The sequence below is a fragment of the Crotalus tigris genome, unplaced genomic scaffold (assembly GCF_016545835.1).
Source record: "Crotalus tigris isolate CLP2741 ecotype Arizona unplaced genomic scaffold, ASM1654583v1 scf7180000018825.4774228, whole genome shotgun sequence".
NCBI lineage: Eukaryota > Metazoa > Chordata > Lepidosauria > Squamata > Viperidae > Crotalus > Crotalus tigris.
The window spans coordinates 974894-989568 of record NW_024097215.1 but is presented as its reverse complement, the minus strand read 5'-3'; the positions used below and the strand labels follow the sequence as shown (position 1 = coordinate 989568).

The 14675-nt window shown below is 36.9% G+C and overlaps 1 protein-coding gene across 1 annotated transcript in view; it reads left to right on the top strand.

Moving 5' to 3' along the window:
* The first annotated feature begins 255 nt into the window (after positions 1–255).
* KCNU1 (potassium calcium-activated channel subfamily U member 1) overlaps positions 256–14675 on the top strand; it is a 69043-nt gene continuing 54623 nt past the window's right edge. The window contains exons 1-10 of the mRNA XM_039356630.1: positions 256–440; positions 1705–1806; positions 4032–4093; positions 6568–6658; positions 7353–7464; positions 8006–8081; positions 9905–9980; positions 11589–11759; positions 12866–12957; positions 14352–14462. Of these exons, the coding sequence (XP_039212564.1) occupies positions 378–440; positions 1705–1806; positions 4032–4093; positions 6568–6658; positions 7353–7464; positions 8006–8081; positions 9905–9980; positions 11589–11759; positions 12866–12957; positions 14352–14462 (956 nt within the window). The 5' untranslated portion in view covers positions 256–377. The remainder of the gene's footprint in view (positions 441–1704; positions 1807–4031; positions 4094–6567; positions 6659–7352; positions 7465–8005; positions 8082–9904; positions 9981–11588; positions 11760–12865; positions 12958–14351; positions 14463–14675) is intronic.

Sequence of the window (14675 nt, the reverse complement as noted above, 5' to 3'; positions counted from 1 at the left end):
TTGTGACACGTCACGTGACGTTGCACGATTGATACCCCTTCTCTCTCTCTCTCTCTCTCTCTCTCTCTCTCTCTCTCTCTCTCTCTCTCTCTCTCTCTCTCTCTCTCTCTCTCTCTCTCTCATACACACACATACACATGCTGACATTGTCTGTATAGTGGAAGTGACATCATAAAGATTCTGCAAAGGAATAGAATTTCTTAGAATTCTCCAAGGGAACAAAAAGGAAGTGGAAAAAAATGGCCCACAAGCCAGGAGTCCTACGTACCATCAACAACTGGTCTGAAGAATTTGGAGGCCACTGTAGCGATTATCTCCAGCTGGCCTTTATCACTTCTTGTCTCTTTATTTTTGTGGGAGGTATCATTATCATCTTGATGATCAGAATAATCCGATACGTATTACGTAGGTGTTTCTTTAGATATCCCATTCAATTTCAGGTAAGCCAATAGAAAGAGAATGGGGCAAAACTCTTGTTAGGATTATATATTTGAGTATTGTATCTTACATATGAAGTTAAAATCAGATAGAAAGTTACATGTAACGGAAGTGGGATATCTTGGGCTCTTCTGAGAATTCGGATGGAGAATCGGTGCTTTGATTGCATATTATCGATGTATCCGTTTGATATTCGTTGCTTATTTACAATATTCCCTAGTGACCTATGGATGCCCACTCTCCATTCCCTGAAGAAAACAAACCCTACTTTATCACCATTTGAATTTCACCACACTTGGGAAGAGAAGAAGGATATTAAATATAAAATAATGTATCAGTGTACCTTTATATTTCCGGATAACTTTCTATTATAACATCCTGATGAGAAACTGGCATTTCAGTTGAGAGTGCTTTTTTAAGGGCTTTTCTGTCCTTTCCTTTCCAGATGTCATACTTTATGGTTCATAATTCACTGTAAGTTTTTAAGAAGAGATTGGATAATCATTTGTCTGAAATGGTATAGGGTTTCCTGCCTGAGCAGCATGTTGGACTAAGTCCCTTCCAATTCTGTTATTGTGTTATAATCCTAAAATAACCAGTGGAAAGGAATATTATTGAGATTGAATTGTGGTTGTGCAATAGCCAAATAACTAAATACTTCTGTCTGAGAGCAATTCCAGAATAAACTTTTGGCCCTGCATCATATAAGAGGCACACAGAAGGCAATTAAATAAGGCCCTTAATAATAATAATAATAATAATAATAATAATAATAATAATAATAATAATAATAATAATAGTAGTAGTAGTAGTAGTAGTAGTAGTAGTAGTAGTAGTAGTAAAGTTGGAAGGGACCTTGGAGGTCATCTAGTCCAACCCTCCTGCTCAGGCAGGAAACCCTATACCATTTTGGGCAAATGGCTGTCCAGTCTCTTCTTAAAAACTTACAGTGTTGGAGCATTTACCACTTCTGGAAGCAGGTTGTTCCACTGATTAATTGTTCTCACTGTCAGAAAGTTTCTCCTTAGTTCTAGGTTGCTTCTCTCCTTGATTAGTTTCCACCTGTTGCTTCTTGTCCTGCCTTCAGGCGCCTTGGAAAATAGCTTGACTCCTTCTTCTTTGTGGCAGCCCCTGAGATATTGGAACACTGCTATCATGTCCCCCCTCATCCTTCACTTCGTTAAAGTAGACATACCCAATTCCAGCAACTATTCCTTAATGTAGACAAGCAGCATAAAGTCTTAACATTTATTTTTATCTTGATAGCTGTTTACCGATAAGATGCTCCGGATAAGTTTCTGGAAAGGAAAGTTCCAAGACAGGGTGGTTATGATGATCTCAGCCCAGACGTCTATAGGCCGTATTCTGGTGAGTTGTTTTAAAGGTGGCCAAAATATTATACTGCAGAATGATTTAATGATTATTTCAGCATTTGATGATTAGGCACAAGAGTCAATGCTTCGGCTACTAAAATAGAATTTTCCATGCACAGGAGACAGGCATCAGTAAGTCTAAAGGTGTCCCAAGATTTATAAAAATGCAGGAAGAAAAGTGATACCAAACCCTGCTAGACAAGATTTCATGAAATCTTAAAATGAAATAGTGTCATGGAAAAAAAATGACTGATAAGATTACCGCTTTGGTGTTATTAAAACAGCTTAATAGGTCTACCTTACACGCTAAAAATAAATGCAAAAAAAGCTAAAGGGAATGGGGAAGTCTACATTAATTTTAAATCATTATCTGTTGTGGATTTCATCATGAATATTTGTATCATAAAATGGTATCCAGATGAAATGATGAACGCATACATAATGACAGGGAGGATGACTATGTCTTTACTGCAATTACATGAGAAATATGTCAAAACTCGTTTAAACTGAATTCAACTCTGGATGAATTCATGGGTATGGACAATATGGGGTTGTTGCCTTTTTTTTCTTTTTTTTGCAAAAATAGGACAAAAATCTGCCTTTGCCTTCATCCAAGATGTTCCAGTTTCCTAGTTTAGCAATAGGCTTAGTTTCCATCCAAATTTCAACCATATTAGACTTTGCTTTGCTCTTAAATCAGCTTAACAGTAAGGCTGTGTAAAATAAAGGGCTAGGATAAACCTTTCATGGAACAGTTAATTTTTGAGGAAAGATTTAAATATTGATTAAGCAGGTGAATGGCGATACTATTGGTAGTGATAATAAAAAAGATTTTGTCAGTACCATCAGTTCAGGAATTTGGTTGATGCCACCTTCTGAAAAAAAATATCACATGATATACTTGAAAGACTAACTCTTAAAGACAACCAATGTAGACGATTGATTCACTGCAATTAATATTGAAGAACATTATTTATATAAGCACCTTTAGACACTTCTATCTCAGTTCCTGTATGTTTTTCTCTGGCCATTCTAAATGTAGTTTTCCTTCCTTCAGATCAGTGTTTTGATTCCTGGACAGCTGGTTGGACTAAGTCTGCAGTTTTTGTGGCAAGATCTCCATAGAGAAGAATATTTGTAACTTGGGGTTGAAATGAAAGATCCTTGGTGCTCTCTGAGCTTGGTTGTTTTCTTGCTGACCTCTTATTGCCCAAACTAGGTTTCATCATTGGGTAATGAAACATCTGCAAGAAAACAAGCTCAGAGAGCACCAAGGATTCTTCATTGGCAAAGGTTTTTTTTTCAATACAAATGTTATTTATAATACAGTTAAAAACAAACAAACATTGGATTTAACGTGACATTCCAGTATATACATTCTTCTCAGATTATTCCACTTTTTACAATCAATTCTTCATCTCTAAGTTTTATATACAATACTTGTTCTAAAATAACATATATTTCTATCTTAACATTTGTCTTTAATCCTGACCATCCTCTTCAAATTCCTCCAGCAGTAGAATTTATCCCAGGTTTCATAATAAACTGATCCACATTTGTCTTTTAATATCATTGTGAGCCTGTCCATTTCCGCACATACTAATATTTTATGTATTAACTCTTCCTCTGTGGGAATTTCCTTGCTCTTCCGTTTTTGCGCAAAAGCAAGCCTAGCTGCAGTCAGGATGTGTAGCAGCAGGTAGATTGTTCCCTTGTCATATTTTTCTGTCGTTATTCCCAACAAGAAGAGTTCAGGTTTTAACTCTAAGTCCAGTGTTAATATATCCCTCAACCGGTTTCGTGTCCTGTTCCAATACTCACGAGTCTTTGGGCATTCCTACCACATATGGTAGTGTGAACCTATATTGGCAAAGTTTTGAGGTGAATTCCCATGGCGTCCTTCTTAGGGTTTGAAAGAGAGCCTAAAGCTCGCATTATTTAATTGAAAAGTTTAAGGGTGGCCAAAAAGGGAAATTGTTTTAAACAACTGGAAATTATCACTGGTTTATGTTTTATGTATGGTACATTGAAGTGGTAATGGAGGATATCTAATAGAATTTCGATTCTTACACCTCCCAATAGTTCTTGAGTGTGAGATCCAGTATGACAGGCAAATGCCAAATATGGCACTAAGCTTAGAAAAACTAGAAACCTTAGAAACCTCTGTTTTAATTTAGCCTGGAAAATAAACAGTGAACTAATTATAGGTTTCTGTTTTAGGTAATACTGGTGTTCCTATTTAGTATTGGATCACTCATCATTTACTTCATCAACTGTTACAGGTAATTAGGACCTGGCAATTTATTCTAGGTATATGTCTTTCTTTAAAAAAAAATGTATTTCACATGTCTGTGTTAATTTTTATCAAAATATAGTTGCTTCTCTCTCTCTCTCTCTCTCTCTCTCTCTCTCTCTCTCTCTCTCTCTCTCTCTCTCTCTCTCTCTCCCTCCCTCCCTCCCTCCCTCCCTCCCTCTTTCCTTCCTTTGGTTAAAAAAAAGCCATTTAACTAATGGAAAGAAATACATCAAACCTACCACAGACTAAATTTAATTGAGTTCAACCCCTAGCTATTCCGTGTGCATATTTTCTTGTAAGAATACAAAATTGATTTGCTGTTTGCCTCCTCCTAGGGTATTGTGTGCTGGCTTTTTGTGTGTGGCTAATTTCCAATCTAGCCCTCAGCTGTGAATATGTTTATGGTGGTTTCCCATAAAAGTATGAACCAGATCTTATCCTGCTTACTTTAGCCAGATACTGCCATCTGCTGTAGACAACCATACGTATTCTGCAGTTTTCTTGGCAAGATTTTTCAGAAGTGGTTTGCCCTGGCCTCCTTCCTAGGGCTGAGAGAGAAGGACTGGCTCAAGACCACCCAGCTGGCTTTGTGCCTAAGGTGGGACTCGAACTCAGAGTCTCCTGGTTTCTACCCTGATGCCTTAACCACTATGCCAGACTGATATACCTGGATATCCGGACCTAAAAGCTGTTGTCTATTTAGGGACAATGGAGGATCAGAGGCTCATTTCTTTCCTGTCATTGCAGAAACGCCTGCACACTCAAAGCATGCAACGGTCTCTGCAGAGGCTATGCAGCTGCTTTGCAGCACTTCCTACTATGATTGCTCGACACAGTGCTGTGTAGTCATGCAGTCATTCCAGAAAGCACTGCAAAAGGAACACAGCATCCAAGGAGAACCCCACGCTGTTGCAAACATCTGGAATATTTTGTTCTAAATCAAAGGAAAAGTTCAGTCACCTTCCAAAATTTTAAAGATGAGAGAGGTTAGGTCGATTTTATTCCTGTTTGGGTTTATTCCATTGTGGTTCAGTTGGGAAGAAAGAACTCAGGGGTCATCCCCCGAAGCATCTGTGAAAAGATTCTTTTGTATCCCTAAGGACAGTTCTGTGATAGGTTCTAGGTCTCTCTGTCTCTAATGAATTCAGCTCTGTTATCGCTATCGAAATAGGAATGTATTCAGGCGGTGCATACACAGGAACTTCCGGAGTACCCCATGCTGTGAAAACAACTACTATATCTTTTCGATACTCACAGAGGGAACATCTTCCACTTTGGAAAGATATAAGCCACATTTTTCAAAAAAGATATTCCCCCCCCCAAAACACACACTTGGTTGGGAAAAACGGCACCATCATTTTTATATATATTTTTTGCAAAATGCAAATCAAACCAGCTTTGGCAATTTCATTCTGTCATTCCTCACTTGTCAACAACACAAAATGTGGAAACTGTCAAAAATGTCAAATGAAATTTGAAATTCTGCTTGTTGATATTCTGCAGTGTACAGTGTGAATACGGCTTGGCTCAAACGCTGCCAGCTTTTGAATCATCCAATTAAATCTCCCCCTTGTGGTAATATGAAATGCTTTACACTGGAGAAGGAATCAAGCATCTTCTGTATAGGAGCCAACATATTTGTAGAGTGTGTGTGCGTGTCTCTATATGCATAGGTCTGTGCCTGCATATGAATCATAATCTGCATTTCCTATGGAATCCATACGGAGGCAAAGAGGGGCAAATGATGACATGCATTTTGTGACACTATTGTACAAATAATGCCTTCATGAATTTCCCTCAGGTATTATCCATTACTTCTTGTCCTGCCTTCAGGTGCTTTGGAGAATAGATTGTCCCTCTCTTCTTTGAGTCACACCCTCAAATTGGAAGACCGTTATCATGTTATCCTTAGTTCTTCTCTTTTCTAGATTAGACATGCCCAGTTCCTGCAGTTTTCATCCTATGTTTAGCTTCTAACCCTCTAATCATTCTTATTGCTATTCTTCACTTTTTTTTTTTTGGCTTTCCAGCCTTAGCCGTGGGCATATAATGTTTCTCCCTTTTTGTGTAGTCTTTGGCTTCTTCCTTTGCTATGACAAAGCCTTTCCAGATTAAGAATAAGCCTCAGCAATGATCTGAGTCCTGGCAATGATCTGAGTACTGGCCAGGCACCATAGAAGGGGGGGTTGAGTTTGTTGATAGAAACCACACATCTAGATTTAGAGTCAATCACACACACATCCATCTCCCAGAAATGAATTTCATGAAAACATGTAGATTTCTTGCGAATGAACTCAGACACATGACCCCGAATTCTAATTTCCAATTCCCTCCTTGCTCTTATTTTTTTTAATGATTATTAAAAAATTGATTTCAATTTTTTTCAATTGATTTTCCAAAAAAATCATGAATGTCCTGTCTTACTATAAACAACAATTTCTTTTTTTTCCCTTTCTACAGTGTTAAAGAGTTTTGTCTCACCTTTCAAGACCAGACAATTGCAATTGATCTATTCTTTAATTTATTTTTTCTTCTGTACTTTGGATTAAGGGTAAGAAATATTTGTAATTAAAAATATTTTAAAAGTCTTGGGTGAATTAGAACAAGAGAATAAGATCCAGGAATGGTTCAGAAATTTGTTTAAATTTGCATTGTAATGTGGACTGTAATACAAACATGCCTACTTCTCATTTCCCTAAATCAACTGAAGAGCAGTGCAATTATTCTGTAATTTTCATATTCTTCCAAATTTTGCTAGTTTTGAGTAACTTTTTAAACAATTTGTAGAAAGGTGCATGCCATAATATATCTGCCTGTGAAAATGGGCACACGTTTTGACAAAAAGGTATCCCATAAGTTGTTTTACTTTTTTATTAAATTTATTTGCTATCCATCTCACCATGAGGAGACTTATAATGAATACTGAAATATGCCAAAAAAAAAATGCTTTAGAAGCTGGTGAAAATATGGAGTAGAATGTTGTAAAAATAGGAATATGTACAATATAAGACTTGCCAAATTATTTCACTGATAGAACTATTAATTTCCTACTTTAAATTTTAGGTAGGCCTGAGGGAACATAACGATATCACTCAGGCTGTGAGTTCTCATTTGATACTACCCCCCCTTTTTTGAAGTCTGATCATATCATGAAGCAAAAAGACCTGATAGGGAGAGAAGAGTTTCATTATCTCTGACATTGTGCAGTGTTGTGGTTTTGTTTGTTTTTGTGTTTATTTTTTTAGTTTTTAGCAGCCAGTGACAAACTAGCATTCTGGTTGGAACTTAATTCCATTGTGGATTTCTTTACCATAACTCCAGTCTGTATAGCCTTCTACCTTGGAAGAAATTGGCTTGGTAAGTACTCACCTCAGTTGTATGTGTCTATGGAGATTCTCAATCATCCAGGTCATGGTTGTCCCAAAGGTGCTTTTTCAAGAGGCAACTAGAGCGTCTTTGTTTTTCCTTGAAAACATTTTGCTTCTCATCCAAGAAGCTTCTTCAGTTCTCTCCTGAGAAAACCTCTGAGAAATTAGATGCCTGTCAAAGGCAAGAGAATAAAATCAATGAAGGAGTCCTTCTTATAAACTGTCAAAAATGGCTGAGACCATTTTGATTCTCCTTAGGAAGTATTTATGGAATTCAGTAACTTCAGATTTTCTGTAATGTGCCATATTTAATGTGGCATTCAATGGGACCAAATATATATTTATGGCAACATCCCATATCAAATGTATTTGGCTTTTAATTCTCTGCAAAATGGTAATAATACCACCTACTGCCTAGAAATTAGTTAAATAGGTATGCATTATTTCAGTCTAAATGTTGCCACCATGCTTCAATCACCAGAAAAGGAAAAGATAGTTTCAGCTATTTCCTCATTTCCTCCTCTTTATAGGTTTACGCTTCTTAAAAGCATTGAGATTAATGGAACTTCCCAAAATTTTGCAGTTTCTCCAAATCACCACAAGTGGGTAAGACAATTTTTTCTTTGTGTCATTAGTAACCCATCTGTCTGTTTTGTGCTTCCAACTGGCTTTTTTGCATTGGTCAGCTAGAGCAAAATCAAAGTTGTCTCCAGCTCAAAATAGGTTGATGTCCTTTGTCCCAATTTGAAGAGAAGGCTGCTAATCCTGCTCAGGTCAGCTGAACTGTGTGACCCTAAACATCTAAGTAAAATTAACTTTAGGTCTTCCTATGCAGGTGTCTCCTGAAGGTTAATAATCCCTCTCGCAGTCGGGTACAAAAGACCAGGTCCTCACAGTGAAGGTTCAATTAAATCAATTTATTGCTATAGCCTATGCACAAGAATCTTCTTGTAACAGTACCTGATTAGAGTTAGATAAGCGTTAATGGCGCTGAAGCAGGGTTGGACTTTGTGACTATATATGGATTCACATTTGCACTTTCCTCTAAAAAAAACTTTTTTATTCATGGGTTGCCCACTTCTTCAATCTTCTGAACCATATTCTGCACTCTCCTGCATGTAATTCCCATTAGACCACTCCTATTGGTTCACTTCCAACATCCCCGAAAATGCCTTATCCAGAATTCATATCAAATCTTCTCATAATTTACCTCCAATTAACATCTCCTAACTGTTTTCTTGTTTGCCCAACTGTCCACCTTGCAAGTCAGTTTTTACTGCTTTCTCATGGCTCTCCATTGTACTAGATGATGGTTAGGCCTTGATTGTGACTTTGTTGCTCTCCAATACTTGTTGGTCAAAACAAACTACTACTACTTGTCAGGCAAAACAGGCTTATATGTCTCGTAACTTCATCCGCAGTGTGCTGTACTAATGCAATGTTATTTGTCTTTGCATTACCAAAAAATAGATCCAACATTTTCCTTTTTTGCATGGATTTTCTTCCCCTGGGTTTAGATATGGAAGTTGTAACATATGGAACTCTGTAAAAGTTGTGCAATATAAGATACTTCAGCCTTGGGTCTCTGGTGATTTCAATTCGATTTCAGGAATTCCTCTTTTGGAATTTTCTCTTGATGCCCTCAGCAACTCTATGAGGAAAGCACAAACAGAATAACAATGTTGGAAGGGACCAAACCCTTGCTTATACTTTATCAGATAAATGGTTGTCGAACTCTCTTCTTAAAAACCTCCAGTGTTGGAGCACCCACAACTGCTGGAGGCAGGTTGTTTCACTAATTAATTATTCTAACTGTCAAAAAATCTCACCTTAGTTCTAGCTTGGTTCTCTCCTTGATCAGTTACCATCAAAGACAGAATTAACCTAGAACTAAGGAGAAATTTCCCGACAGTTAGAAAAATTGGAACAACTCGCCTTCAGAAGTTGCAGGTGCTCCAACACTCCAACAATTCTGTATGGTATATACAACTACTACTGAGATTGCTTTGTAGTAGTGTTTTATTAAAAAAAAAAAAAACAACTGGGGTAATCAAAGCTGAATGAATTGTGCTACAAAGAACCCTAGGACAAACGGTCTACTCTATTTGAACTGTAGCAATTCAAACCCTACCATTATGGGCTGATAAACAACGTCTAATGCTTTGATTCCTTTTGGTAGCAGAAAGGGGAGTGAAAACCTTTTATTTATGATATGATTATTAGTTGTCTCCCTCCATGGGCCACTGTGGGATCTACAGGGCCAGAAACAGGACGAGAAATTAATTAATGAATCAATCAATGTCCACTTGAGTTAAGAACATTAATTAATAGTGCCTCACATGGAAGACCCTCAAAGGATTAAATGGAGGTGAATGTTGCACCTGTTCCTTTGAAACTCATTCCTATCAACCCTCTCCTTGCATGTTCAGTACTGCCATCAAGCTGTCCAAACTGCTAGCTGTATTTGTCAGTACCTGGCTCACGGCCGCAGGATTTCTTCACTGGGTATGTATCAAATGCCTGATGAAAATGCCAGCAAGAACATATGTCTTGGTTATTGAACAGTGAAGGTAGATTTCATACTGAATGTCCTGACTGAATGTAGCTTGTTTCAAATTAAGCTGCAGGGTTTAACTTTGAACCTGTTTGCATTCTATAGTTCTAACTTGTGATGCTCCCTAAAATATATTTTAACTTAAGCTGACATTAACTTACATTGGATTCAAGATTTTTTGTTCTATAGATGCTGGCAGAAGTAGTGATCAGTGAATAGCAATATCACTTAGACTTACACAGTATACTGCTACACCATGCTTTACAGCCCTCTCTAATCTGGGTCCTTATTTTACCAACTTTGGAAGGGTGGCAGGCTGAGTTAACTTTGAGCCGGTCAAGATCGAACTCCTGGCAGTGAGCAGTGAGATAGCCTGCAATATTGCATTCTAACCACTTTGCCACCACGGCTCGTTTTAAACAGTAACATAGGAAACATCGATATAAATTTTTATTTGATGTTTGTGAGTATTGCATGTCAAACATTTGCATATTCAAGAGAATCTTTTTTTTTTACTACATGGCTCTTATTTCAGACTTCTTGCCATTTTGTATCTATCCTGACACCCATTTGTGGTGATGCTTGCAATATGTTATCAAAATCCCAAATGTTTTTATGTTCAACAACTTTGAACTTCTATTGAAATTCATCTGTTAAGGCTTTTCCCGAATTAACATGATTCTCCTCCTCAAAGCTTTCCCTTTTATATCCACTGACTAGGTTGCTGCATTCTAAACTTGGATTAGCAAAACACAGTCACTCTATTCACACATCATGTTACGTTTAAGCTGATAAACTATATCATAGTTTAAGGAGATAGTATAGTTCAACAACATGCTAAAAACATGGGTTCTTGGACTTCTTACGTATCTCACATCACTCTCATGAAGTCTGTGTTAATTTTATTTCATTAGACAAGAAAACATATACATATACATACAATACATATAGTATTGCAAAAGTTTGTATATCAGCAGTTAATATGTATAAACATTTGGACATGGGTTCACATGTTTAATATCTTTATATGGATCTATTTTGGTAATTATTATATAGTTGGCATATCAATACCATTTATTTTGTTTTTAACTTGTCTGTAAATCCTAGTTGTAATAAATGGTTTTTGTACATTTCTGCAGACTAGGCAAAAATGAGGTTCAACTCAATTCATAATAGAGCTGGAAGGGACCTTGGAGGTCTTCTAGTCCAACCGCCTGCTCAAGCAGGAGATCCTATACCATTTGAGACAAGTGGCTGCCCAGTCTCTTCTTAAGAACTTCCATGATGAAACACCCACAACTTCTGAAGGAAATCTGTTCCACTGGTTTATTGTTCTCACTGTTAGGAAGTTTCTCCTTAATTCCAGGTTGCTTCTCTCTTTGATTAGTTTCCATCCATTGTTTCTTGTTTTGCCATCTGGTGCTTTGGAAAATAGATTGACCCCTTCTACTTTATGGCAGCACCTCAGATATTGGAACACTGCTATCATGTCTCCCCTAGTCCTTCTTTTCTCTAGACTAGCCATACCCAGTTCTTATGTTGTACTATTTATTATACAGATGGAGAATTCTGGAGATCCCTGGGTATATCACAGCAATCATCAAACCTTGACTTACTTTGAATGCTTATATCTGATCATGGTAACTATGTCTACAGTTGGATATGGAGATGTTGTGGTCAAAACCACCATAGGACGTGTGTTCATACTTTTCTTCATTGTTGGTGGTCTGGTAAGGAACTGTATTAGGATTTGGATGAACACATTTAAGAGCTCCACTTCATATATTTTGTTGCCATGTAAGGTGCCTGAGAAGTGGAGCCTGCTAGCAGAGAGTGAAAACAATAAAACTATGAGAATCTAAAGAAAATCAAGGGTATCACTTATAAAGAAAAATGTACCCTAAGCAGTAATAATATAATATTCCACTATGGACAATCAGAAATAACAGAGTCTTGCTCTGTGATCTATAGAGTTGATCAAGAATTCTAGAAGTTTTCTCCTATGATCAATAGAATTATGTTGCTTGTAAATACAGTACATACGTTTTCTGCCCTTTTTAAAAGGTGCTGAAAAAAGAATAAAAAATGGAGCAACTATAAATCAAAATCAATATATAGTATATTTAAAGGTTTTGAGTTATGCTAGATATTCTCTAGGGATAGCAATAGCATTTAGACTTGTATACCACTCCATAGTACCTTACAGCCCTCTCTGAGCAGTTTACAATATCAGCATATTGCCCCCAACAATCTGGGTCCCCATTTTACCAACCTAGGAAGGATGGAAGGCTGAGTCAAGCTTGAGCTGGTCAGGATTGAACTCCAGGCTGTGGGCGGAGTTAGCCTACAATACTGTATTCTAATTAATGTGCCGCCACAGCTCATCCCGGATATTGTTGAGAAGTCACCAAATGGATGTATTGTGCCCACTGCCAATTTCATTAGGCCAACTTTATGATTTTGGGGAAATTTTGGTGGGCATTTTTAGTACAAATTTATTTTTTTTTCATTTTCAAACCAATATGCAGATCCTGAAACTAGTAATCTTTCAAAGGTAATATTTCTACAAATGTTGCAGTGCAATTTACACTACACTGTAAATATGAGAAGAAAACTGCAGGAAATGTATACTGATGCAAACCATACAAACATTGTGCTCTGTTAAAAAAAACCTGCTGGAGATAGATAGATAGATAGATAGATAGATAGATAGATAGATAGATAGATAGATAGATAGATAGATAGATAGATAGATAGATAGATAGATAAATAGATAGATAGATAGATAGATAGATGAATCTTGGAAAACTATTGAAACTGGGTTCCCATTGCCTAGATCCTCTTTGCAAATTTGGTACCTGAAATAGCAGACATTGTTGGAAGCAGAAGAGTCTACATGGGTTCCTATATATCTGTGAAAGGCAGAAAGTAAGTAATTTTTATGTTATCCTCCTTGAATTTTTATACTTCTTAATGTAAGCATTTATTGCAAATGAGTGGTTTTTTTCACATAATATACTCATGTGAAAAACCGGGCCCAACACTTAAATACCATGTTAAGCTTTGTTATTGTTAGATGTGGTTGGTGCTTTTGTGCTAACATTGTTGCTTGGCTAATTTAATGTATTGTGCAAACTGAGATAATAATTGATTTCAGGAATTGGGTTGTCTTCATTAATTAAATTAATAGATGTATAATCCCCCTTTTATTTTAAAGCTCACGCTAGCAATCATCATAGACCATCCTATTTTTTTTCTCATAAAAATAGCCCTTTGAGGTAGGTTGTATTGAAACAAAGATAGATAACATTCAGTAGGGTTGGGGTGAACCTGGCATTCGTTATCTATCAATATTATAACTATTGCACCACACTGCCTTACAATGTACTGTGTAAAGACAACATGTGTGTTAACCCAGCATCAAAGTCAAACTCACTGCAAAAAAGCAAAATATGTTCCTTGCTCTGAGATTATTTTCAATAAGGACAAAGTAAGAGAGATGTTTTATAAATAAATGAATAAATAACTATTACATATGACTTCCAAATTGGGGGAAAAACTGACTTTACAAAGACATTTGCTTTGCGAATAAAGCTCTATAAAAAGATAGCAATAATATTTAGACTTATATATCACTTCACAGTGCTTTACAGCCCTCTCTAAGCAGTTTACAGAGTCAGCATGTGGCTCCCAACAATCTGGGTCCTCATTTTATCAACCTCGGAAGGATGGTAGGCTGAATCAACCTTGAGCCTAGCCAAATAAAAAAATGAAGTGCCAGTTTCAGATATTAATACATGAGAGGCACTTTCTTTGATTCATTAGTTGCACTTTAATGAATAGAATAGAATAGAATAGAATAGAATAGAATAGAATAGAATAGAATAGAATAGAATAGAATAGGAGTAGAGTAGAGTAGAGTAGAGCAGAGCAGAGCAGAGCAGAACAGAACAGAACAGAACAGAACAGAACAGAATAGAATAGAATAGAATAGAATAGAATAGAATAGAATAGAATAGAATCTTGGGGTCTTCTAGTACAGCCCCCTACTCAAACAGGAGAACCTATACCATTTCAGACAAATGGTTGTCCAGTCTCTTCTTAAAAACTTCCAGTGTTGGAGCATTCACAACTTCTCATAGTCAACTTGCTATTTTGTTTATTTTTATTTCTACAATGTACTTCCTCCCAGAGCAGTTTGGAGGAAAAAAAAAACCCACTGTGAAATAAAATCCACTGTCTTATGAGTGAGGTGCCAATCCTCCCTCGTCTTGCTCCTTGAAAATAAGACAGTGAGCAGCAAACTTCTCTTCTTTCTATAGGTTTATTGTTGTTTGTGGCAATATCACTCTGAGCAGTGTGACTGCTTTCTTAATTGACTTCATAACTCAGGACAGAGGAGACATTGCCAGTGAGATAGTCTTTCTGGGAGAGTAAGTATCACGGTGCTATTCTATCTAAGCCCTACAAGTCATTCCTTCACCAGGAAAATGCAACAAAAGTGCTGGGGATAAACCCATTGTGCAGAGTAAAGACAAAAGAAAAGAAAAACCTGGAAAGTTGGCCACAGTGAGTTTGTTAGAGAATTTTAATTTCTCTGTTGGTAAAAATAAATCAGAAGCTCTCACAGTTGACTGCATTTAGCT